General features: G+C 37.4%; 1 protein-coding gene across 9 annotated transcripts in view; it reads right to left on the bottom strand.

Moving 5' to 3' along the window:
- LOC136857997 (transmembrane and coiled-coil domains protein 2) overlaps positions 1 to 27,762 on the bottom strand; it is a 267,616-nt gene that overhangs the window by 117,692 nt on the left and 122,162 nt on the right. For all 9 annotated transcript variants that reach the window (XR_010858585.2, XR_010858584.2, XM_067137170.2 and 6 more), the window contains 3 exons: positions 17,829 to 18,063; positions 14,353 to 14,551; positions 2,695 to 2,923 (listed from right to left, as the gene is read on the bottom strand). Coding sequence is in view for 7 of the 9 variants with exons in the window: in XM_067137170.2 (XP_066993271.1) it covers positions 2,695 to 2,923; positions 14,353 to 14,551; positions 17,829 to 18,063 (663 nt within the window). In the remaining 2 variants the exon portion in view is untranslated. The remainder of the gene's footprint in view (positions 1 to 2,694; positions 2,924 to 14,352; positions 14,552 to 17,828; positions 18,064 to 27,762) is intronic.

The following is a 27,762-nucleotide window of genomic DNA, read 5'->3' as shown; positions in this document are numbered from 1 at the left end:
ATGCACATAGCTTCAAACTTGGCCAAATTTAATGTTGCTATCAATGCTTTCACGGCCCGTACTTATAGACATGATACTGTATAGGCTATTGGGCTTATGTCGTGTCAAGGAAATAAGGTAAAATTCTGCGTCATCAGAAGAAAAACTCTACTGTCCATGAGAAAGGCTGCAAGTGTGGGTCCAACCGTATTTAATACAACTATTGGTTGTCTGGAGGAAATACTTAAAAATAGTGAGGACTGTTAAATGTTGTTCTATTTGTCATGCTTCTGGAAATGGAGTGAAGTTTTGAAAAATCTGTTACGTTTCTTCACGGAGAATACAAGTATAGCCAGGATTTCCTCTTTCCTCCAGCCCTGTGCTTGTATAGATCAGGTTAGGTCGGTGTGGAGTGTGGAGGTAATAATAATAATAATAATAATAATAATAATGTTACTGGCTTAATGTCCCACTAACTACATTTTTGGTTTTTGTAGACACCGAGGGGCTGAAATTTTGTCCCGCAGGAGATTTGTTTACGTGACAATAAATCTACCGACAAGAGGCTGACGTATTTGAGCACCTTCAAATACCACCGGACTGAGCCAGGATCGAACATGCCAAGTTGGGGTCAGAAGGCCAGCGCATCATCCATTTGAGCTACTCAGTCCGGCTACAGTGTGAACATGGACCTGTGCCTGAATAACAAGAGCAAAAACATGATAACAGGTTTACCATTCAACTTTAAAATAAATAATGAGTTAATCAAAGAGGTGAATAATTTCTGTAAGCTGGGATCAACCATCAACAGAAGTAGCTCAAACAATCCAGAAATTTGCCAAACCTTGACCTTTGAAGAGCAGCATTCAAAGGCCTGAATCTTCAAGTGTTCAGATATATCTTTGCATACCAAAGTCGGTATGGTCTTTCCCACAAGTACACATGGTTGTGAAAGATGGGCCATAAGGAAGCAAGATAGGAAGCATATTGATGCATTTCAGCTCTGGGGTTGGAGAGGGATATTGTGTATTCTTTGGACAGCTAAGGAAATGTATGCATGCGTCATTCAGAAGATAATCAGATCTGTTTCTCAAGGCATTCACTACAAGATTACAGCTGTCATATTTTGGGCACATTATGAAAAGCTCTGATTCATTGGAAAAGACTATTGTGCTTGGAAAGGTGGAGGGGTTTTGGAGATGAGGGTGGCCAGCATTAAGATCATAGACTCCATCAAATCCAACATGAACACGTCACTGAAGGATATGAAGTATACGGTTGAAGAGCGGAACATTTGGAGGCATTCCATCCATGCAGTTGCCAGGAGTCGATGTCAACTTGATGGCACCTGATCATCATCATCAGTTGTAAATTACAACACTCATATCACTCATGTGGGTGGTGTTCATACAGCCAATCATTTTGAGCGCAACATACTGCTTCCTCCATAAGACATTCAAATGGCAGAGGAAAATTATTTTTCTTGGGGTATGGAGGTTTCAGTTATAAATGCCTACATACTCTTTGCCCAGAATGCCAAAACAATTCACATTAAGCCCATGAAACATGTAAATTTTAGGAGACAGGTCAAGGAACTTGTTGGAGATTTCCATGAAAGGGGCAGCATTTCACTTCTGATGAAGAACAAAGACTGGATGGAAAGCTGCATATATTAATTCCATACCCAGAGGAAAAGCACAAAGACTATATTGTGTACTCCAAGTGAAATGTTCCAAGGGAAAGACGAGAGACAACCTACAACAAATATGTAGGTGGATGGTCCGTCTAGTCAATACTAAATATTAATTATTTATATTTATTTACATGAGTCTAGTACATGTTTCGAGAATCTTTATCCATCTTCTTCATCAGCTAGTCAAATTAAAATTAAAATTCCTGTACACAAAAAGACCTAGTTAAAAGGGGGGGGCCCCATTAAGAAATTCAAAACTATTGCCAATACAATTTAACATTTAAAAAAAATGTAAATAAATATAAATAATTAATATTTAATTAATATTTAGTATTGACTAGGCGGACCATCCACCTCCATATTTGTTGTGATCAAGTCAATACGGATCAAATACCGGCCACTATGGTCAAGATTATTAATAGAGACAATCTACATTTGTGAAACATGTGAACGTAAACTTGGACTTCATATGTGCGGAACTACTTGAAATAGTACCATACAATGAAAAATTTCAAGTTGTGAACTGGTTAGACACGTTTCTCAGATATAGCTGAACTAAATTCTTGCTTGAGGTGACCTTTATTTTATTTTATTTTTTCTTAATTTCATATAGAAAATCCCTGTTGATCATTAGACAGGATTCCTCAAAGTTTACTTGGACTAGATTAATGCTACAAGTTAACATCAGTTGAACTACAAAGGGTTAAAAAGAAATGTTTGCAGCGGTATTTGAACGGAGTAAGTTGACTGTAAATATATAAATTCTGTTTTCCTGTTTTGTTAGTAGTAGTAGTAGTAGTAGTAGTAGTAGTAGTAGTAGTAGTAGTAGTAGTACTAACAATTAAAGTCAGGTATGACACAGTTGGCTGCAACAACAAATGTTCAACCAAAGTCTAGTATTGGGAATAATATAAATCATTTTAGGGTTCAATACAAATTAATCCATGATCACAAAAAACACACACACAAAACCAGTAAGAGTTTCAAGTGAATTGCAAACGGAAGAATTAATAGCAACTTACTTAAGTCCTTGACCCATGTCCCGCAGTACTTCTCGAGGTTGGCGGTGACTAGCAGGCAGTCCACGAGTCTCCAGGTCACGTAGCCGTTTGTTGTAGCTCTCCAGCTTTTTCTGCAGCTGGGAGATGGACTGAGCAGATTTCTGATTCTTCTTCTCAAACACAGCCTTAATACGCAGCAACTGCTGTTTGTCAGCATTGGCAGCCAGCTTCAAGTACTCGTTCACATTATCTAAAGAATTATAATTATGACAAGTGATTAATATTTTAATATCTGTTAATTATCACTGTCACACATTTCCCCTAAAAAATGGTCTTCATTAATTACAGTATAGTGTATGTACAGTGCTCAGCCCATCGGCTGATTTGGACCTCAGCAGCTCCACCATTGGCTGTCAAGGTGGTAGTTAGAGTATTCAATCCCGGCCTTTATTTCTAATCCTGGGATTTCAGGATTATACTTAGTCAATCCCAGGAACCCGGGATTATTCCAGTATTGAGGGATACAAGTAACACATAAGAAATTCTTACAGAAATCAGGTCTTTTATAAACAAATAAAAATTTAGACAAAAATTAATATATTTTACAGTACTGTATACCCCTAGCTAATCTAATCACTCTAAATAATCAGACTTAGAGTCAGACTAACCAGACTTATAATCACTCAGTCTCTATGTTAAAGTTATTCTTTTTAAAGAATTAGCAAGATCTCTTTAAACTTACATAAACTGAAAAAAAAAAAAAAAAAACCTTTATGTAACCTAATCAAATATACTTTGAAAATGAACAAAATTCTCTCTTAACATCGACCTAATCCAGCGCGTTTACCAAATGTCCGTAAATCTGAATGTTATCGGTTAAAATGGGTGAATATCGGATTATGGACAAAATTTCAAGCCGCATTTGATGCCGTTAACAAAAAAATGTTTACAAGATAATTGAGTGTGAAAACGTTAATATAATGGAATGTTACCTCAAATGCAAAATTGTCATTGCATAGAACTTATCATGTCATAACTCCTATTTTATATTCACTATATTTGTAAATTTTTCACTGCTGGTAAAGGAACATTTCAGCTTGACGTAGGTAAGTTTGTTTTTAAATTTAAATGATAAGAACATGCACTATGTGTGTTTCTTTTCAGTCATGTTCAGAGATTTTTATGTGCAGGCACGTAAAAAAAAAGTTGCTGGCCAACTTCTTTGCTATTGAATTTACAAGGGGGTTCAAAGCAAGGCAAATGGTCTCCTTCCCAACATACACTCTCCAGACAGTCGCATGCAGTGTCGTGTTTTGTTATAATTGGAGACCTTTATCTACCCTGATTGTTTTTAAATCTTCACTTCTCAACAAACAAGTTCACTGATTTCTTTGGTTTATTTTGTGTTGCTTCCACATATAGTATACTCATTTCAAGACTCATGCCGCCTATAAGACTTGGACGGAGCAACTTCGGTCAAAGAACTCTAAATGCTACAAGCCAAGTCAATTTTCAGTCTAATCGGACTGCACAACAACGTGAAGAGCGAAATGAAACGGAAAGGATTAGAATATCACAAACCCGTGCAGCGCGTCGTTCAGCTAATAATCTTCCAAGTTTGAATCGAGCTACTTTCAGTTACGGTGTTTCAATTGACTGCAGTGCCTACCAATGCGTTGCTCTTGGATCTATGAACTCAGTTTACCAAAATTGTAAGGCATTGAAATACAAAAATGAAGCCACTGGATTGTGTTGTGCAAAGGGCAAAGTGAAATTAGTGCCATTGATTCCACCACCAGATCCATTGCACTCACTGGTTTCAGGAACAGGAACAGATTCCATACATTTCCTTATAAATATCCAGAAATATAACAACGGCTTTCAAATGACCATCTGGGGCAACAAATGTACTTCGGGACAATTTCATGCCAACTTTCAAGGTAACATATAACATTGCTTTTTTTTTAACATATAACAAACAGACTTATCTGCCGTATTGCTTTATTTATTTTACTTTATTTAATAGTTTTTGTGACAAAAATAATAAACATGTCCTTCTTAATTTACAGATACAAGGCCAAATATATCACAGAGCAAGTTCACTGTTGCCGTTGTTAGATAGCGACTACAAATTCCTGCAAATTTATTTCATGGGTAATTCAATACAAGAAATTGATCTGCGTTGTGCACATAACAGTTCAGTGAAGAGGTCTACTGTAGAACAATTACAAACTTTCTTTCATCAATACAATCAGTTGATTACATTGTTCAAAACTGCACTGGAGCTCATGCCATATTATAATCACAAAATTGTAATCAGAACTGATAAAACTCCTGTCGGCCAACATGCAAGATGTTTCAATGCGCCAACAATTGATGAAGTAGCCATTGTTATAGTTGGAGAAAATTTGGAAGCCTGTGATATTGTTTTACATCGCCGGAATGATCAGTTACAGCGTGTGAATGAAACACACCGCTCATACGATGGCTACAATACCCCATCATATCTTGGCAAGGTGAAGATGGTCATCACTTTGAATTTAAACGACTGCAGTTTCCAGTGCAGCTCGCTTTTGCTATGACCATAAATAATTCCTGGGGGCAGTCATTGAGTGTTTGCGGCATTAATCTTGAAAACTCATGTTTCTCGCATGGCCAATTGTATGTTGCCTGTTCCCGTGTTGGAAAACCATCAACTTTGTTTGTTTATGCGCCAGGTAATCGAACAAAAAATATCATGTACCTTAAAGCTTTACAGTGAAAAATATCTTCATAGTGTTCATTGGAATCAGTGTTTTCTATGATAGTTGTTTCCTACGAAGAAAGAGGAGTAATTTTAGCCACATTATCTTCACGCCATCAACTTATCAAATTACTTGATTTGTAACGGAGGATAATTATGGCTCGGTGAGGGATTTGAAGACCTGCTGAACAGTTACCATCTACGTTACTGTCAATCAGGCTCATTTCTGGGCAGTGATATGCTGTGATCTATTTGAGCATTTCCTTATTCACAATCAAGATATTAATATTGCAGGTAATGAAAACACGTTTTTCCTGTAGTTTGTTACTAACTTTTGGTAGCAGTAAAAATTAACTCATTTAATGTTGATAATGTAGTCACTTGCATTATTCTGATTTTTGCGTGCAGTATAGACTGAATTTCAGTTCGTTCCATTGTCATTTATTTTTGACAGAACGATGTCTGTCGGATTAACTAGTATATATAGTTCAACCACTTAATCAATACATAATAATATAATCTAAAACGATTATTTACGAAACATTACTGGACATGTTTCGGCTCTTGGAGCCATCATCAGCACACAAACACTTAAATTAGATTAAATGTACATGAGCATATAGATTTATGAAATGATTTTAACATAGACAAAATACATTTGAAAAAAAGATCATGAATGCAGTATTGGTACTTAAAGACAATTCAATACAACACAGTAAGTAGATAGTAAGTTTCTTAGCAAAAGGTATTTAAAAATAATATTAATCAGTCACATTTCTCTTAAATATCAAGAAAACTAATCTAATAACAACATTCTAATTTGAACTGCCAAAATATGATTGAGAAATAAAAATGCATCCAGTGTCTTGTCACCAAGCCTGCATCTCCATTTGTTGCACATACTCGTATATGCAGCTGGTGAGAAAGCACATTCAGGTTCGATGGAAGTTGAAGGGATCGTTACTAAATACTTTTAAGTCTGCTCTAGGTTATAGTTCTGAGTAGAATTTTAAGACTCATATAGGTTCATTTCCTCCTTAACAATGTTGAAAAATCATTTTCATTTAATGATTCAGGAGACATCATTTTATTGCTGTTTTCTATTTCCAGCTGAAGCTTTCCTTTGAGTGTCAGATCACTTTTTCTGTATTTGTAGGCTCGACTTGCATATTTTGTTCTTCCTCTTTGTCAGTTTTTTTACCATTTAATCTCTCAAAGGAACAACCTGGTTTTTTTTAACAGGCTTTGCTCGGACTTTTGTAAATGTATCTTGAATTTAGAAGGTAAATTGGAGCTACCGTCATTTAACTGCTTACAGAGAAAATCAGCATCAGCTGAGCATTAATTCACATCAGTGCAACAGAGTGCTTCTACAATTAATTTGACTGGAGCCAAGACTTCAATGATTTCATCGATGAGTTTGAGATTGGACTCTTCCAACTACACTGGATTATTAAAATCTATAAGCGCCTTTTTGATGCTAACTTTCAAAAAGGCAAAATGCTTGAGCATAGTGTAAAGCTGTTCCATCTGGTTTTGCAATCAAGTAATAAACTTAGCTCTCTGTCATGCTCAATCTTTACATATTTTTGAAGAATGGTATCATTCTTCAATGACACTCTTTTAAAGATAAGAACTACTTTGCAAACCTTTTTTATTACATCCTTGATGTTCTGGTCATTCGTCAAATCCAGGCAACTTTCTCTTTCTTTAAGGGCTAATCCTGATTCAAGATCGTCGTCATCATCATCATCATCATCATGTGAGTCTGCAACATGGAGCTCAGTGGACTCGTTTTCTGAAACAGGATACACTTCCTTTATAAAGTAAATCGCAAATGGCTAAGTGAATGGCATGAGCAAAACAAACTTCGTGCTCTGCACTGACAAGTTTTCCAACTCTGAGCATGACACTTGGACCGTCGGTTACGACTGTCATGATTTCACTGTCCAGTGAAGTATGGAATTGAGAAAGGCGCTCTTTTAAAACATCAACACATGTCTCCGCCTTCAAAGATACATCAATATGAATAACTTTTTCTCCGAATGAATATTTACGTTCATGTAGCTTTTGTTAGAAGTCAATGTCCATTCATCAAAGCTCAAACTAAAGTGCTAGATTTCATTTTTTAAAGCAGTTAATTCAGCTTTTACATGCTTTCTAATTCTGTAGCTGTAATTGACGACAAAGTTACGAACTGTTGAAGCAGCCTTCGATAAATCTGAATACCCTTTTGATAATAACGCTCTGAAATCTTTTGAGGTTTGAAAGGTACTAAAAGGAAAGCTATCTAAAGGTGTCATTCGGGCTATGACATTGTCTAAAGTTTCAGTTTTAACAAAAAAAGTCCTCAAGTGAGCTATGTTTTCTCTTCAATGGGTTTGGTTCTTCACCACTTGGCTGGTTGATGAGGACGGTCTTGCAGAAATAACTTTTTTGCCATGTTTGTTTGCAAGATGAGTGTGTATTCCCTTGATTGACCATCCTAAGGTTTTTAATACAGCTGGGTAGTATTTACACTGCACTGTTTGCTACCCTTAGCAAACAAAAAATGGCTCCACACCGACATTGCATCTCCATCTTTTTTGAATTTGACGAAAAACTTTTTTTAGATAGACATAAATCACTATAGTCTGTCATAAATACCTTTAAAGAGAAAACACCTACATTAGTGCAATATAAACATAACTTCTCAGAACTGCAGGAATTAAATTAATATGTTATTGATAAAATAAATTCAAGTACTAACTTATTACAAATTAACTAAAAAAAAACATGCTATTCAACTCTTGTAGTAAAAAGCAGTTTTTCACAAATCACCTCTCAGTCTGCAGCCACAAATGCTACTAAAATCAGGTGGCAAAACAAGATGGCTGACACACTGACCCGTAAAAAGCACTGAGCATTTCGCATCACGCAGTCTATTTTGCAACTTTTTTAAAATGATGTAAATCCCAAAAATATTAGGATCAGAAAAACTTAACCTCGAAAATTTCGGGATTGAAAAGCGGTCAGGATCCCAGGATTGAATCATTTAGTGGCAGTGTCGAATGATGTGAATAAAGATTAAACAGTATCGGCTCAATCACATCATCATCTTATTAACTTGTCTTCAAAAATTCTTCCTGAATAAACTTGTGATAGAATGATAATTTATAATGTATGCAGCGTTATTCTGACAAGCAAAACCTACATATGCATGTGCAGCTTCAAGTAGTTACTATGCAGTAGAATAGGGAAGGGAAATGTTTGAACACCACTATGGCAGGCCTGGCTATTTAATTCTCATGAATCAGTGATGCCAGAAAGGACCCTTGTTTAGTGTGTTTTAGTCAGTATCAAAGAATGTGGGAATGATGCCAGAAAGAACTTTGTTTGTGGTGTTCTGGCATATGCCACATGTTCCACTTTCATCTAAGAAGATGCAAAACCTACTCTGGTCAAATTCTATGTGTGATTGGTCATTTGATCCCCATGTTCTGGAAGGGTGATGTGTGTAAACTGGAGGGTTTGTGTCTTTAAGAGGCGAGTTAGCATCTCACATTCTTATCGTGGTTCTCTGTCAAAGTGGGCGTGTCCATTCCAAACTTTTGCTCCATCTGGGAGTAAAGGAGTAATGTAAGTTGTATTTTCATTAACATGTTTAAACTTTACTAGTACTATTTTTTTTTTTTTTCTGCTACTTGCTTTACGTCGCACTGACACAGATAGGTCTTATAGCGATGATGGGACAGGGAAGGGCTAGGAGTTGGAAGGAAGCGGCCATGGCCTTAATTAAGGTACAGCCCCAGCATTTGCCTGGTGTGAAAATGGGAAACCACGGAAAACCATCTTCAGGGCTGCCAACAGTGGGGTTCGAACCCTTTACTAGTACATCACACAGGAATTCTACAGGGGCAGTCTCGCATCTTGGATTATTTAATTTTGGTAAAATAGTGCTTTTCGGTGCCATGATATAATTTGTTTTGGGAGCAAGCAACCTTACCATATAAACTGCAATTTGAAATCTATATCATTGTATTTTTCTTTGTTTGCCTGTTTCCAGTAGAATGGGACTAGCCCACTGCATAAGGGAATCTTCAATTCCAAAACTGGATTGCAATTGGATATGCTACTGCCTCACAATGCTTAGGATCATAGGAGAAAATAGGCATGCTCGTAATCCAAGGATATTTGTGACGTGTTTGCCTGGCTCAATGACCCCTTGTAAGTGGAGCAATATATTATGTTTCACATGCTTTTTTTGCTTTAGTGGTGTTTTCCCCCCAGTTTCAAGAGGTTATGACATATTTCTTGTGAACGTCTTTATACACTTTCATGGTTTCATCACCATCATTCTTGCTGGATTCCCCACTCTGTTCTGATTCCGAATTCTCTTCCCTTTCCGAGATATGCTCTTCACCCACCTCACTGCCATCTAAGAAATCTTCATCACTTTCATCATTCAATAACACGACTTCTACATCCCGAGGATTGCTAAGATTGAAAATTTGCTTTTCGTTCAACATACAGTATTACCTGAGAAAGAAAGAAAAAAAAGTCCTGTGAAAGGTTGCGCGTATGTGTAGCCTACAACTTTTGGCTATTATGAACTATAAAAACGAGCGAAACACATCAAAATACGGCAATATTTGTGATGTCATTAGAATTGGGTTAATGAAAGTTTGAAATGAATAGACAAAAGCAAAAAAATCTTACTAGAATGGTCCTGCATGTCTGCCATATATGGTTCAGGTTCCTCAGGCAACTGTTCACTACACAGTTGAGACTGTGCTGGGAGAGAGGGGAGAATAGCTGAGAGTGGGATTTTCCCCTCCTCTTGGTTTATGGATATAACAAATAGCAGCTTACCGTACACGCTTCATATGCGCACCTATTGTAAGATGAACTGTTAATTTTTTGTGATTTAAAATACCCCTTTAAGCCAGATGACAATTTGCATCAGTAGGGACATCACTCGGCTTCTGGGAGCAAGGCTATGAACCCTCACATGCCGGCGCACACAGCTGTCAGTTGATTAGGTTGACTTATTAACCTCGAAAGAAAATGTGTAATTTATTAGAATCGTTTTGCAAGTGTCGGCAAGTACTCAGCGTCAAATATGCCCCTTATCTCTTTGGGCAAGGTAAGCTTGTATATCAGTTTCTGAAAGATATTACAAAGTGAATATTAAGGAATTTTATGTATAATAAACAGTATTGTTTTGCTCAAGGGTGAATCACATTCCCAGAAGGGAGGTCCAGCACCTTCCACATCCTGTTGTCCATCTGTTCATATTTGTTTATTTTAATATTTTTATGGCACAGCAACACTACCAACAGAACTGTGTCACAATATTGACACTAGTAAGTATTTCAATATGTCGAAACAAAGAATAATTAATTTTACGATTTTTAAATGCATGACTAATGGGCAGAGTACATTTTAAATATACCTTTTTGTTACAAAATAACTGCTCTCCTTCTTTCATAGCATATTAGGCTGCAAGTTTTCAACATAATCTACCACTATAACCAATATAAATCCAAAATGCTTACAAAATTTCCAACTAACTGAATCTTAACCCACTCTCATAAGACAATCTTTATAAACAATAAGGCTGAACATTAAGCATAATCGATTAAACATATTTATGAATAACATTAATGGGGAGGGAAGAGAATTACTCCCCCCCATAGTGGTTTCATGTCATATCAACTTGGATAGGTTTTTCTTGGTGATGAAATAGGAAAGGGCTAGGAATATGAAGGAAGTGACTGTGGCCTTAATTATGGTACAGCATTTGCCTGGTGTGAAAATGGGGAAACCACAGAAAACCATCTTAAGGGCTGCCGATGGTGTGGTTTGAATCCACTATTCCTGCATTATGAAAACTGATAGTCACATGGCCTAAACCGTGCAGCCAACTCACTTCGTAACAGTGGAATCATTTGACAAGGTGTGAGATTAACTTAACCCTTTCCGGCCCTTAGCGCCCGAAAGCGCCCGACTGTTCATTTAGCCTTCCGGTCCTTAGCGCCCGAAAGCGCCCGGCTGCATTGTCTGCATTCGTCTGCGATCTGTGCGACAGTTTTTTTTATTTTAGGGAATAAAGGAAGAGAGATAATCTGTCTTGACGTTGCCTACGCAACGGTCTTGAACTTCCGCGAGCGCAGGTCAGCTGTTTCGTTCGTAAACATGGCGGGATTGAATATCGTGTATATTGAAATTGAGCTAAATACGGACGAAAAAAGTGACACAGAATCCTTGAGTAGGGGTGCAGGTGAATTTTTAATGAGTGAATAATGTATCAACGAAGATAATTTTAGTGATAACAGTGATATGAATGAAAACGAATATCGATAAATCGGACCTGACGGCAATGCCACGGCAATTCAGGTAACACAAATATTACGTTTCGTTACTCCGAATGATTAAATGGATGATGTTGAACTTGCGCATAATTCGGAAAGAGTATTAGGGGAAAGAGATTGTTTTTTTACGTATGTTAGGAGGACAAAAACTATTCAGTGACATAGCCTATTGCGCATATAACAATGCAGCCTTCAAACAGTTGCATTCCGGTAAGATAAAAACAGAATGGGAAGACCCTTGCCCAGATGAAATAAAATCTTATATACATGGGCATCATTCCACTTCAGAATCACGTGATTATTGGTTTTGAGGTATTCAGACAACATGGGAATGTGACAAATGCAGACTGTCTCTGTGTCGAGTATCACGAGGAGGGGTGGGGGGGGTGGGGGTGAAAAACACATTATGACTCAATAAACAGAGAAATGGATGTGATGGTATATATTCTAATGTTATTGAAAATTTGAATTCATTGTGATCAATAGTTTTTACTGTATTTAACTTTTTCTGAAACAATACGGCCTGTTTCAGTTTTTGCTAAATAATAGGTTGAAACCTGGGGATAAGTGGAGTGAAAATGCGGGCGGGAAAGGGTTAAACCAATCTCAGCGTACAAGCATATGTTGTTGCAGTGCACGGATTGGCTTATGCTCTAAAGGTCAATCAAGGCCCACAGAGATTAATTTTTTCTTGTGGTCTTGTAGTGAACAAACTTGTGGTGCTCTGATACTGCATACTAGTATGGAGTTAACATGGTACATACAATAAGTGGACCTTTCATTTCTGGGTAGAAATCTTGGATACTGAAAAGCTAGGTAGGCATTACAGACTGTGGTCTCTAACATGTGACATGTCACAAAATTACATCTCTATGCTCTGGTGGCAGTTTTCATGAGACAGGAGATGTTAACCATAAACTAAGTCAAAATTTTCATTGCAAACAACCTGATGCTAGTGTCCCACCAAGGTCTGAACGAGTTGTTGTTGTTGTTGTGTCAGAGTGTCCAGCAAGTAGCTGGACTGAAGACTGCATACAGGACAGAAGATTGTACTGCCTTAGAGTACTGTGTGTGTGTGTTTACTTCTGTCGACTGAGGACTGCCGTCAGACAGTGATTGAGGCAGCTATCATGAGTAATTGGATCCGTGTTAATAGTCGCTGTTGAATTGTTGAGCTTTTGATGTTTAGTTGTTCACTGCATGTGACTGTGTGACTTGCTGTATGAGGTGACTGGACTTGAAGAAGCACAAGTGAAAGGCCTGTCAAATAGGATTAGAGCTTCCTTTAGGTAACGACTGTCAGGCTGGAGTCCTGTTGTGAGAGACTTTTAAATAGACAGCCATTAGTAAGTGTGGCTGTTCATGGTTGAATAGAACTCTCTCTCTCTCTCTCTCTCTCACTGTGTGTGTGTGTGTGTGTGTGTGTGAACGTACACGCACATGCCCACATTTATTAGGTCACCCTGAAATAAATTAGAGTAATCAAACACATGCCATTTTATTTGTAATGGTATGTTTTGTTTGTTGCTGTAAGTGGGATGCTTTGTGATAAATATTAATTGAAGTATGCTATTCTATTATACATTTATTTGGTAAAGTAAGATATGGGCTGATTATGTTCAATTTTTGGACATCAGTGTACTGTGAAGTACAGGGATGTACTTGTTCCACAGATACAGCAATGTTTGGAACATAGGTTTATTCGTAGTGACCACCTTTAACCACAATGATGGGATCCCTCTGTGAATCACTGGTAGTGTTGGTCTCTGGATCCTTACATCATGGGTTCAAACCTGGCAGAGGTAGTCTGACTTTTGAGGCATGGATAAAAAATCCATTCGACATTCCATATTGTATGACGTCGGCATGTAAAAAATCACTGATGACACATTTGATGTTTACCTAATAAAATTAATGAAAATTCTGCCATAGAAGACCAAGAGAGATCCAGTTTACTCTGCCATCTAGTAGGCCTAAGGTAAAACAGAATGTTGAAACGGTAATTATTATTTCACCATTAATGTTTGCAATGAAAATTTAGACTATTAGTTTATGTTCAACATCGCCTTCTGATGAAAACTACCACCAAAGTGTAGAGATGACACTTTGTGACATGTCAAACATTTCAGCCAGGCAGCCAGATGGTGTAAAATGAAATGCCCGCACATCATAGCCGAGGCCATATGATCATTATTATATTTACCACAATGATGGTATCAATGAAGAATGGGAAACCACTGACATAACAGATCACACTTTCCTTATCGATGTTGGACATGTGTTGGGTAATGACTGCTTTTAATGTCAGTCATACTGTAGGAATTTTTATTAGTCTCCCATTATCTGATAATCTGAGCAGGTGATTCCCTAAAACCTGAGCACTAACCCATGTCCAACTTCAAGTAAAAAATTAAGTACAATAATGAAAATATGTTTCTTAATACCTTCTATTTATCTGCAATTTCAGTTATGAAAGGGATGAAACCGATCTGTGATAATAAATAAGTAGGGAGCAAGGAAGTGAACATGAGGAATGGTTACAATAAAAGTACATCAACTTGTGTATATAACAATATTAAGTACCATCTCTCGTGGTCTGTTCTGCTCTAATGAGATCCTTGGTGCGGCCTATTTTTGATTGCATGTGCTCAACAGCAGCTCGAGTTCTTGTGAAGTCCGATACACCCATGAGGTGGCTATCAACCTCATCCAGGGATAGTCCTCCATGCACATTTTCTGAAGATCCATTAGACAGCACTGAAGATGAAGCCAGATATATATCCTAGAACAAAAATAAGCATAAAGAAAACAAGAAACCCCTACCAGCAGTTGCAAACATTAGTCCATGCAGATTCAAAATTTTCTGGAAGAATCCTCAGTAAAAATTAAATACGTCACCAATTATTTCTCAAAACATACTTTTCCCACATTATTCATCATTGACTGATTATTTTTAATGTATTTCTTATTGAAACTAATGTTTGTTTGCAGCAACAGGAAATCAAGTATAACTTGTACAACATTTTTGGAATGAACTTTACCACAAAGAGTTCCCTTTTGCAATCTTAACAACTGTCCTGTATGTATTGTCTTGTTCCTACATTCTTATGTGGATGAAATGTGATACACTGTAACGTTTGTTCATACATTTTGTTAAGCTTCCTAATTTTATAATAGTTCCAACAGTCCCATAGCAATATTGATATATGGTAATTTATTATTTCTTTTCCTTAAATGAACTGTTCAGCCCGAACGCAACTCTGATATGGGCTAGAACAAGTTTGTTGCTTCCATTTTTCAGTCTCAGGCTCATCTTTGGCTTTCACAATATTAAAGTTACTGAAGTATGAGCAATGCTAGTAACACCACTTGCAATGCAGCCAGTTCCTGTGATGAATGCTTGTAAAGTGCTGCTGTTAGTGAATGCATTTCAGTGAGCTGGAGAGACTGATATGTAACATTACCTGGCTCTGTGAGGAATGCGATGGGGAAACTATCTCACTCCTCATTTCCATACAACACCTCCTCTGACACCTAAGCTATCTCTGTTAGCTTGATGATAGATCTTTTGAGGATCTAACCAGTCTTTGGGCTGAGGACTACAAAGAAATAATTTTTAAATGAGGCGTCCAGAAGCAAAACGCTGTGAGTGCACCAGAACATTTTTTCAGGAAACACGAAAAACGTCTTTCTTCCTTTGACTCGCAGATATGCAAAATTCCTTTTCATTGTAGATTTATATTCACTTACGGACTAATTTTATGACAATCTTTAAAATATTGGGGTTTTATTTTTTTAGTTATTATCTAAAAATGTTTTAGATTCACCGAGTTTTGCTTCTGTTTTCATGGATCTAGGTAGGTTTGCTTCTGTAGAGATATTATCACAACGTAATTGGAAAGAAGATGCCTTAATGCTGGTTCAAAAACAAAAGAAATTATTTATTGACTACAAGTAAGTGTGATTACGTAGTATATGACATCAAATGATAGTCTGCAAGAAGTAAAAAGGCTGCAACCTTGCAAGTCCTGTCCTGTTCCATCAAAATTACACAAGCAACTCATTGTCTTCTGGATGAATTTCAAACTCTGAGTCCTCCTCTGCATAGTTCACAGCTGTTTGAGAATCCATCAGATTCTTATAGAAAACAAGATCTTCGTTTTCTTCCCAAGTCTCCCCGAAATGCCTTCTTCCTTTAAGGCTCTTCCAATCTGGATAACATTCGGCTTCATAGCCGAGTAGGCTTTGCCACGTCTGCATATCCCTCTCCCTTCACCAGCGTCTATTCTGTAGGCCACTTCACCTCTTACTAGTGCGTTTCCGTGTTTACTGCTGGTGATCACAACCCTTTTTACAGAGTGCCACTGACCATAGGGCTTGACGACATCAGCAACTGCATCTTTCCAACACCGATTGACGACATCTGCTCCCAGCTGGAAAACTATTCCGTGATCCTTGAATACTTCATGGTACTCACTCGGTATTATGACTGTAACTTTCGACCTGAGAACTTTTTCTATTCGACCAAACATTCTATCGGGTGGTAGAAAAGAATGTCCAACCATTGGATAGAGGATCTACACCCGTTTCACACTGACAGGAGCCTCTTGTGTTAGCCAAAAGCACAGCATACCCAGCATTGTATGGTTCTGGTTTTGCCCTACACAGCTGTCCGACGTTAGGTGGATGGTGTGGATGCCATTCAAATCTGTTGATGTTAACCTGTGATGCACACAGGACACAATTTCATTAGATCCCTTTGCAAAATCGGTTTCTTTCCAAGTATAAATAAAATTGTACACATACATTTAGCGTGTATAATAAGCACTTCGATCTTGCAACTTAAGCAATGTAAGGTTTTTCTGGCAATCAAATGTGAAGGTTATTTCACCATTGTCCTCAACTTTCAGTTCATCATAAAAAGCTTTTGCCTTAGCTTTGTGCACAAGCTCAGAACTAAAATCCATGAAGAAAAAAGCTTGTAAATAGCATTATTCATTTAAAGTTAAAAACTTCATGATTGTTCCGTATTGAATAGAGAAATAAGATGATGTACAATATTATAGGGAAGGATCCACCTTTCAATACTCCGTAGTAAAAAGTAGTTACAACCCGTTTATTGGGACCGGTTTCAACACATTTCAAGTGTCATCATCAGCCAATTAGCGAAGATCTTAAAACAACTAATATATTGAACACAGGCAAAATATTAACATTGTATCATATCGTAGCAATTCAGTTAATGTTCAGAACATTTAAGCAATGATTTACCACCTTAAGTAATGGCGCTTGGTCAGGATACACCAAGTTCTGCTTCTTTATGATGAAAATGGATTCACTCAGTTTTGCTTTGCAAACAGATGTGGATACACACACTTTTGCATCTGTAGGCTGTTTTTGGGGTGCGATTTAAAGTAGATGGAAGCAGTTTTGCTTGAGTTTTAAGGGTCTAATCAACCGACGACAGCATTGAGAACAAAATGGTGGCAACAACTCATTTTCGAGCAAAAGTGGATTTACTGCATTTTGCATTTGGATGCCTCAAATATAATTTGTTATTCAAAAATTAGGTCCAATAGCTGTGAAATTTTTGAGAAAGCGATATGGGAAGAGAAGTGTGGATTTTAAAGCAAATGTGCTAACCAGCAGTGATACAATTATATTTGTTTGAATCTCAACCTGTGCTGTTGGAAACACACCAAATACTTTAGCATTTAAGCCTACAAATTATGAACATTACTGTGGAGGTAAGCATTTGAACATATTAATTGTTGAAGATACATATTTTAACAACAAAAAAATCAGGCAAATAAACATTAATAAAATTATGTTTTTAATAAAAGCTTCCATTAAGAACAGGAAAAAATGTAAGTGGAGCAGTTATGTACAATCCACAAGAATATAGCATTAAAGAACATTCTTTTCTTCATTATTGTTACTATTATTTTCTGATTTCTATAGTACTTTTCCCCACATTAGGAATTGCAGGTCCCTTGTATTTAGCATCATGACTGGCAAGCAATCGAAAATAGAATCTCTAGGGAAAGAAACAGACTCACAACATCCTCCTCTGTGCCACTATGTCCAGCGCGATCCTCTTCAGAACCCTGGTTAGATACAGGGTCCTGGCGGGAAGGCTGTGGTGTACCGCCATCAGAGGAGCTTTTATCACGGTCCTTACGCAGCGGCACAGGTGATTTATGACGACCCTTCGTCGAGCCGCTCATTGCAGTGTTACTGTTACCCCCTCCACCACTACTACCACTGCCGCTGCTGCTCTCCCCAGACCGTTTCCTGTAACAATGACCATGTGATTAGTTACAATTAGCCATGCTCAAGTGTTTGTATCAACAGCTAATAGAACATTCTTTATAAAATTACTTATGTGCAAGATTGCAACTAGTCGTGTGATACGTGCAGGAAGAGAAGAGCGCAGGTCATCAGAAATTATTCCATGCTAGAAAAGAACATTCAGCATGAACTCTATTTAGTTTAAAACAAATGCTGTATGCAAATTTAGAAGTTACCATCTCATTCTAACTCCTGTGACATACTGCACCAAAGGAAACAATCTAATGATAAAAATCATGCTGACATTAGGCTGCTTAGGATAAACTGAGTCAAAGCCTTTTTAAGAGCTTTATAAGGCATCAAGGGAAGTCCAATCACTAACAGAGATTAAAGTTTTCAACAGCATGATGAACAGAAAAAGGATACTTCCCAAAAAGTACTACTGAAACTTGAATGAACACTTGTGAAGCATCAATTCATTCATTCATTCATTCATTCATTCATTCATTCATTCATTCATTCATTCATTCAATTATTTTTTCCTGCAAGGACCTTCACATTGATAGTGACCAGTTATATGAAACAGAAGAATTAAAAATATACCGTATTAATACTCCATTGCCAACAGCACGGAAGGGTAGCGTGGGTTGATGAAAAACAACCTGGTGTTATGGCTAATAAAAGAAAATGGGGGGAAAAAAAGTGGTGGAGTGATTCGTTTCCATGACAGCATAAAGTTCTCCGAGGACAAGTTTAGCTCGCCAGGTGTAGGTCTTCTGAACTGACGCCCGTAGGTGACGTGCGCGTTGTGATGAGGATGAAATGATGATGAACACATACACCCAGCCTTCGTGTCAGCGAAACTAACCAATTATCGTTAACATTCCCGAACCTGCTGGGAATCGAACCCGGGACTCCTGTGACCAAAGGCCAGTACGCTAACAATTTAGCCATGGAACCAGACAGGGAAGTTAATGGTTTTATTGCACCATATGGATGAGTTAATCATTTAATGACTTGTCATCAATATTGTGTATAACCAACTGTCTATAAAAGGTAAAGCCAAAAAAAGAAACCATTACAGGTATGATTTGGAATTAAATAAATATGAGATCAAAACCATTTTTCAGCCACACTGGAAACTAGTTTGTTATCTGCAACCAGTCAAAGAAACCATACAATTACAGACTCCTGGAGTCTACCACACTGAATGCAGCTGCAGTGGACAAGTATGGGAAGTTATGTGGTAAACTTGTGTCTTTTTGATATTCTGTTATGTTTAGGTTGGCAGTACAAGAGACTATTCATCATGGCGACTTGAAGCTGTTTGTATTGTAATCATGTAAAATACCTGTATTTAAGTTAAGGAATAAATTGGGTATATCCGTTGAATCAGTGCTTATTGGTCAACTCTACTACGCTACTAAGTTTAAGTACGATATCCATTATTTCTGGTCCTCTGAGCTGGATATTACCTCGATATTGGCGAAACACGTGGTGAATGTATCAGTGCCGTGTTGATCAAAGCGACTGAAGACTTTTGTTAATTCGTGATTTAAGAACATTCAGTAGCTGCGTGCTTACTTTTATGAACACTGAAGATGGGGTTGAGATTGTTAAAGTATAACATTTCAAGGCACAATTCGCAACTCATGACAAATGACTTAAATGACTGGCAAATATTTTGATCTGACGAGCATTTACTCGGCAGATATTCTGTGTACATCGCAAAATTATCGGAACATTGGGATATGGAATATTGAATTGAATTGCAAAACATATTCTTCATGGCTGACTCCATCTCGCATTCACCGAAGCAGTACAGTGCCAGTACATAGTGGATTGGAATCAACGTGGGAAACAGCTGTTCCAGGTCATCAGTATCTGCTTCAAGTCCATTTCCTATTATTATCCTTTCTTCTTTCATTATTATCATGGATCATAATACAAAGGGCCTAGTTAAGCAAATAGGAATTTATATTGAGTGTCTAATGCATATGCAAACATCTTTAAATAACTATGATCCAGAAAGGGATACCATTAAGGTTGAGGGGAGATTGAGGGATCTACCAGGTAAAAGACAGAATTTTGAAAGAGTACAGCAAGATCTTGAATTAAATGATGATGCTAATGAGCATTCAACCAGTAGAGAAAATTTTGAAGATGTATACTATACTGTGCTAAGTCATTTAGAATCTTTAGCTAGATCAATTCAGGCTTCTCAAATTGCAGGTCGTCCTACAAGCACAATGTCAAACAATGTTGGTGGCATTGTCAGCAGTGTACAGTTGCCAAAAATATCAATTCCACAGTTTTATGTGGACTTCAAGGATTGAATTGGTGTCAAGGATACCTTTGAAAGTTTAGTTAAAAATAATCCATCTCATACCAAGGTTCAAAGACTACATTATTTATTTTCAGCCTTATGGGCAGGGCAAGACAGTTGGTCCAGAATATTCTTGTCTCAAATGACAATTTTGTTGTTGTATGGAGTCAGGCATTGCTTATTGTCACTCCAACTCTACAACATGTACGCAGAGTATGTAATGAGAAGAGCACTGGATGGCTGGGATAGTGGAATTTCAATCGGTGGTAGGAAAATCAACAATTTACGCTTGGCTGATGATACTACACTCATTGCAGGAAGTCGACAAGAACTTTATGAATTGCTCTCTAGAGTGAAAATCATTAGTTCGGATTTTGGTCTAGAAATTAACATGAAAAAGACCTAACTAATGGTTATCAACCGACAAAGTCAAATCCCAATCCAAATACAGGATGCCTGAAAGATCTGGAATTGGTGAACAATTGTGCATATCTGGGCTCCATAATCAGTGACACGGGAAATTGTGATAAAGAAATAAAACGATGGATTGTCCTAGGTCGTGCCACAAAGGTTAAACTTACAAAGACCTGGCAGAACTGGGCATTATCGAAAACAGTGAAAATACGATTGGTGGAATCACTGGTGTTTTCTGTACGGTTGTGTGACCTGGACTGTGAAGGCTAGTGACAAGAACCGAATAGATGCCTTTGAGATGTGGAGTTGGCGGAGAATGCTCCATATACCATGGACAGAAAGAAGAACAAATGCCTCCATTATAGAACTGAGCATCACAAAAAGTTTAACTTTCCGCGTTAGTGAAAGTTACCTCCAGTTCCTGGGACACATTTTGAGGAGAGAAGGAGACAATTTAGAAAATACCATTCTGCAAGGCAAAATTGAAGGCACCAGACCAAGAGGCAGAACAACAAGTAGATGGTTAGAGCAAGCAAAGAAGATCACCGGTCTACCTCTTCACAATATCTTAAGAAGAGCTGAAGACCGCTCAGGAAGGAAACATCTCGTTAAGGATGCAGTTACTAATGAAGTGAAGAAATGAGGTCACAACGCTCAGCAATGAGTAAACCGACTGCTGATGATGATGAGAAATAACTTGTAGGAATGACAATTTTATTTATTTATTTATTTATTTATTTATTTATTTATTTATTGGTGACAAAAGGTTCCATGAGCCTATGGCTCATGATAGAGACAGTACAGTACATACTTTTGTTAAGGTGAGGCAATAATTACATTTCATATACTACAGCTTTGTCAGTAAAGTGACAAGTACATTTTAGGATAACTAAGAAATTAGTGTTTTGAACATGTTAGCATCATAGTTTTTCAGAAGTATATTCAGATATTCCATGGCTATAAGATATTAAATATGAACAATATATTCATGCATTCATTTAAGTTATATAGAGGTTATGTTAAGATATCTGTATAGGAGTAATATTCCTTCAGTTTTTCTAAAAAACATTTCACGATAACAGGAGGCAATACATTATATTCCCTAAACATTGACGATTCTATGCCTTTCACTCCATACTTTTTCTAATTGGAGTGAGAGGGATATATCCTCTATGATCCTCCAGTTTCATACCTATAAATTTCACTAAATTGGGAGAAGTTAACAGAAGAGTGGGTTAATTTCTGTCTAGCTTATACATAAAGACTGATGATGAAAATGCTATTTGCTTAAGGAATGGCAGAATATTTGACTCTGAAAAATTTCATGAGTGTTTGAGGAAGGGGAATACATATATGATTTTGATGGCTTCTTTTTTTTCTTCTGTTTTTAAATATTTATTTTAGGATTTCCAAATTATTAACATAATCTTGCCTACATCTTCCCCAAATTAAGCTTATGTTTGTTAGATGTGGGTGTATCACTGCATAATATATACACTTCAATTGTTGGTGAGAGAAATTGCTGCATCTTCACCTGAACAATACACCTATCAAAAGAGTAATTTTGATGATTCCAGGCAAATGCTGGGGCTGTACCTTAAGTAAGGCCATGGCCGCTTCCTTCCCATTCCTAGGACTTTCCTGTCCCACCATCGCCATAAGACCTATCTGTGTTGGTGCGACGTAAAGCAACTAGCAAAAAAAAAAAGATGATTACAATCAATATGGCTTTTCCAGGAATGTGTCGAGTGTAATACTATATCACGATACATAGCCAAGTTGACTCTATTACTTGGTACTGTAGGGTAACAGTGTTAGCGCTGTGATCTTATGGGCTGTTTTATGAAAGATTAAGCATTTTTAGTCACATTTATGATAATTTTTTGAGATAAAGCCCAGTCCGATAACTTGTTCAAGTCACAATTTATATCTTCCCTAATTTGTGTTTCGCTCAGTCCTTTATAAGTTATTAAGATATCATCGGCAAATAATTTACATGTTCCTTTTAGCGTTAAAGATTGTATGTCATTAGTGTAAATCAAAAACAGAATAGGACCTAGTACTGAGCCCTGTGGTGCATAAAACTCTTTTTAATTTTGTTATTTATTACTGATTCTTTTGTATTCTTCAATTACTTCTGCAGAAGGGATTTTTACTTTGGTTATCAACTTTTATTATCACTAATCATCACATACTGTATTCGGTGTGATAAATAATTTTGGAATCATTTGAGTGCTAAACCCCTAATTCCTGTTATTTTTAACGTGTTCAGAAGTATTTTGTGGTCTACCAGATTAAATGCTTTTTTTAAGATCTATGAGTAGCCATGCTGTTCATCTAAGGTCTTTTGAACATTTATCAGTGTATGGCGTTATCAGTTCCTTTATCTGGGAGAAACCCATATCGATTATCGGAAAAGTAAATAGCTTTACGTAGAAAAGCTACCAATCGCATTTTTACTACCATTTCCATGAGTTTTCCAGTCACAGACAATATACTAATTGGCCTGTAATTGGATGGATCTGTATTATCTCCTGATTTAAAGATAGGTACAATTCCGGCATATTTGAGTAACTGGGGTATTTTTCCACTGATAATTGAACGGTTAATAATTTCCGCAATATATGGCACTAAACTTTCAACAAAGGGTTTTATCTCCTGTTAGATTATTTTTATTCTTTAGAGAAGTGATAATTTTGAGCACTTCACATTCATCAATTGGAGACATGAAAATACCATTAGTTTGGCTTTCAGCTGTTGTGGTGCCATGAACTTGCTCATCTTCAGGAAGGCCTGTTCTTATATTTTCAATTACAATAACATGTAGTTCATTTAGATTACTGCATATGTCATCTCTATTTGTAACGCTGACATCATTTACCACCAGATTTCATGTTTGTGTCAGGCTTCCTATTTAACACTTCATTGACTACATACCATGTTTCTTTCTGGTTTTTACAATTCTGTAATCTATGTACATAATACTTTTTTTGTAACTCTCCTTTTAATTTTTATTTATTACTGATTCTTTTGTACTCTTCCATTACTTCTGCAGAGTGGATTTTTACTTTGGTTTTCAAAAATAGAGAGTCACTGATGTGAATAAGTGTTGGTAATTCTTGGGTAACCCAAGGTTTTAGGGGAAAGTCTTTGGGGTTCTTCCTTTTTATTGAAATTATGCTGGTTTCAATTCCCTTGCTAATATACTAGATAAATTTATTACAATAGATGTTTATGTCCATTTTCTCACAGTTAAATTTATTTTGTAGTATATGCTGATTTAATATGTTGTAATTTACAAATTACTTGCCTCTTACCATTAATTATCAGTACTTCTGGAGTAGTGATTTTTCACTAGAAAGACTAATAGCTGTAAGACATATTCATAAAAATCCTGTCTCCCCCACGTGTTAGTGAAGATTCACCATCCGAGCTCAGGCGCTTATTAAATCACATGGCAAGTAGTAAGAATGCGTTAGAAGCCCTCAAGTTGGATGTTTCTCTGTTTGAATTTGTCGTACGTATGCCATCCTACACATAAACTAACGCTTGTAAAATCTTCAATTATTTTTCATATATTTTAATTATCTTTTATTAAATGCTAAGTATGACTATACCCTGTAAATATGTACTGTGCATTTGCATAACCTCAAATATGTATTGTGAATATGACTAAACTCAAAATATGTGTAGTCGAAAACTGTAATATTGCACATTGGGTATAATCCACTATTATTCTGATACATATGGAGGTTTCTGAAAACTTGCTACAATGATTTATTATCCAGATACATGTAGAAACATTAGGAATGTTAAGATTTCTCCATCTATGTTTGTAAACTGTAATAGAACATTTGAGTTTGCCTACTCCAATTGAGAGGCCGGTCAATCGATTGTTCCTTGTATGTTCGGATGTGTTGCATGAACGTTTCCAGAAGTCTATATTTCTAGACCGTTTTGAGAGTGGCATACATATTGAGCTGACAGACCGAGAAGTCCGTGAGAGTAGGAGTTAGAGTGTACAGAGTGGGTTAGAGTAAGTGCTACAGTGAGCTGAGGATTTGGTTGATATCTTAACTAGACAGAATCAACTTGAGTGAGAGGGTACTCAGTCTTGCCTTGTGATGGTAAAGGGAATAATCAGTGTGTGGACTTGTTGATATCTGTACTTTTCAGACTCAATAGTGTGATGGTGAAGTAAACAATCAGTGTGAGGACTTTTTGATATCTGTACTTGACAGAATCAACAGTAAACTGCTTCAGTGTGTTTCCCTTAATAGTGTTTTGTTGTGTACAATTGTGTATAACTGTGTGTTGTTAAGGAACAGCTGTAGCAGCTATAAAGTGGTTTTATGCAAGGAAGTGAACATATCTCATGTGATATGTATTTACACCAAAGTAAAATTGCATTGAGACTGATAAATTGATGCTTACACAATTAATGCTAAATAATGTTGATAGTGGGACTAAGAAGGAATTTGAGGTACTTTCTGCTTCAAGAAAGAGTTGTGACTGGAAGAATCTAATTGAATTCTTAGAAAGTAGGTGTTAGACCCTCGAGGTAGTCAATGTAAACTCTAGGTTAAATAAGTCCAAGGTGAAGCCAGTTAATAAGTTCAACCTTAACCAAACCCACAAATTTGCCCAAGCTTATGTCAGCATAGACAAACAATGTAAATACCGTAAACAGTGCAAGTTTTATGTTACTGTGACAAGTTTAAGGCATTATCTGTATCAAAACATTTAGAATTTGTTTAGACTAAAAATGTGTACTTCAATTGTCCTCTCGTCAGTGGCGGCTCGTGGCTGTAAAGTATGGTGAAGAGCTATTACCCGTTCGGTTTCGAGCGACAGATTTAGGAACTTCTTTCTTTCTTTCTTTCTTTTTCCTTTCTTAATCTGCTTACCCTCCAGGGTTGGTCTTTCCCTCGGACTCAGCGAGGGATTCCACCTCTACCGCCTCAAGGACAGGGTCCTGGAGCTCCAGACTCTGGGTCGGGGTATACAACTGGGGAGGATGACCAGTACCTCGCCCAGGCGGCCTCACCTGCTATGCTGAACAGGGGCCTTGGTGGAGGATGGGAAGATTGGAAGGGATAGACAAGGAAGAGGGAAGGAAGCGGCCGTGGCCTTAAGTTAGGTATCATCCCGGCATTTTCCTGGAGGAGAAGTGGGAAACCACGGAAAACCACTTCCAGGATGGATGAGGTGGGAATCGAGCCCACCTCTACTCAGTTGATCTCCCGAGGCTGAGTGGACCCCGTTCCAGCCCTTGTACCACTTTTCAAATTTCGTGGCTGAGCCGGGAATCGAACCCGGGCCTCCGGGGTGGCAGCTAATCACACTAACCACTACACCACAGAGGAGGACAAGATTTAGGAACTATGCGTTGTTTTTGGTTGTTTTGTACTTGTACCTCGTACCTGTGACTGGCGGAGGGTCCAGCACGTGACCACGATTTATTGAATTTAATGTTTCGTCATGACCACGAAAAGCTAGTTCTTGCTTACTTAAATAGAGCACTGCATCAATTACCAACTGAAGGAAAAGCCTATTTAAATGCACATTTTCACTGAACTGTACAATTACAATATACAGTCTGGCATTTTCCTTCAGGACATCAGAGATCGTATTTTGGGTTGTTTCCAATGTCTTGAAATTTAGATGCCATATTTTATGTTCTGCAGAGTCTGAGTGCTTATGTAAAAAACGTGTTATGTTCAAAAGGGCTGAAAATCCTTCTTTATTTCAAACGTTATTTTTATTGATAAAAGGTAAGCAGGCCCAATAAAACAACTTCTGTAGAGCTGGAGAGGAGCACAACCATGGAAATTCCTTAAACCACGATTGTTTGAAACTAAGATTGTAAGATTTACCGGAATGTTTCACTTCTTTTGAAGCACAAATTTGCAGTGATTCAGTAGGGCGATCAAAATGTAGAACTTCATTCTGATCTTCGTTTCTCCAACGTGAAAATGGTGTTTATAATAAAATGCACACTATGTCATAAATAGGATACATATTTAAATAAAACAGCACAACACTACGAATGAACCACGATGCGTAAGTACTCGTACTTCACACTGGATAACGCAGGGAAGACGAAACATTCCGCTCTTCCGACAACTTCACTAGCACATTCCGCTATGTGGAAAGTACGCGGGTTACGTCACGGTTGTCATGGCACTTCACGTACTTCACCTGGAAAGCCGCACCTGCCTCTCTTCGGTCTCCCCAGTGGAAGGGTAGCTCTTGTATATGTAAGAGGAAACACCATACATTGCTACATGCTATTAATGTTAAAGTTAAGGAAGGTGGTGTGTCCCATGAATCACAACCCTACTACGATCTTGCAAATGAAACTGTTAGATCATCAGAACTGAGAACTGGAAGTTATTGCTCATTTAAGAACCAAGGATATGTTTGTGTATTGTTGGCAACAGCAATTGTTTATGTTCTTGATTCAAGAGGAGTCAGGCATAAGGCACGATGTCTTCTTGACTCATGTAGCCAATCCAATCACACATATATTACCAAACGATTAGTTCAGAGACTGAATTTAAGAAGATCGAGAAATCTCATCCCAATTGAAAGAATAAGTGGAATTAGCCATCATTCAAAGTACTGTGTGACGTCAATTAAGTTGAGTATTTCTGAGTTTGATGATATACATTGTTTGGTATTAAGTAAAATAAGTAATTATTTGCCTGCAAGGAAAATAGATACATCAGAACGGAATCTTCCTGAGGATATTCAGCTGGCTGATCCTAAATTTCACATCGCAGGAAATGTTAACATCTTGTTATGGACAGAAGTGTTCTACGAAATCATGAAAAATGATCGTAAGGCCAGGCCAGGTGACTGGCCAGTTCTATAAGGAACACATTTGGGTTACATCCGGGCGGGAAGGTATTAGTTATCCTCTACTGTCCTCTTCCAGTTTGTCTGCAAACTCATTCCAT

Source organism: Anabrus simplex, chromosome 1 (assembly GCF_040414725.1).
Source record: "Anabrus simplex isolate iqAnaSimp1 chromosome 1, ASM4041472v1, whole genome shotgun sequence".
In the NCBI taxonomy this organism is placed as follows: domain Eukaryota; kingdom Metazoa; phylum Arthropoda; class Insecta; order Orthoptera; family Tettigoniidae; genus Anabrus; species Anabrus simplex.
Note: the sequence above shows the minus strand (reverse complement) of the source record. Positions and strands in the feature narration are given on the sequence as shown.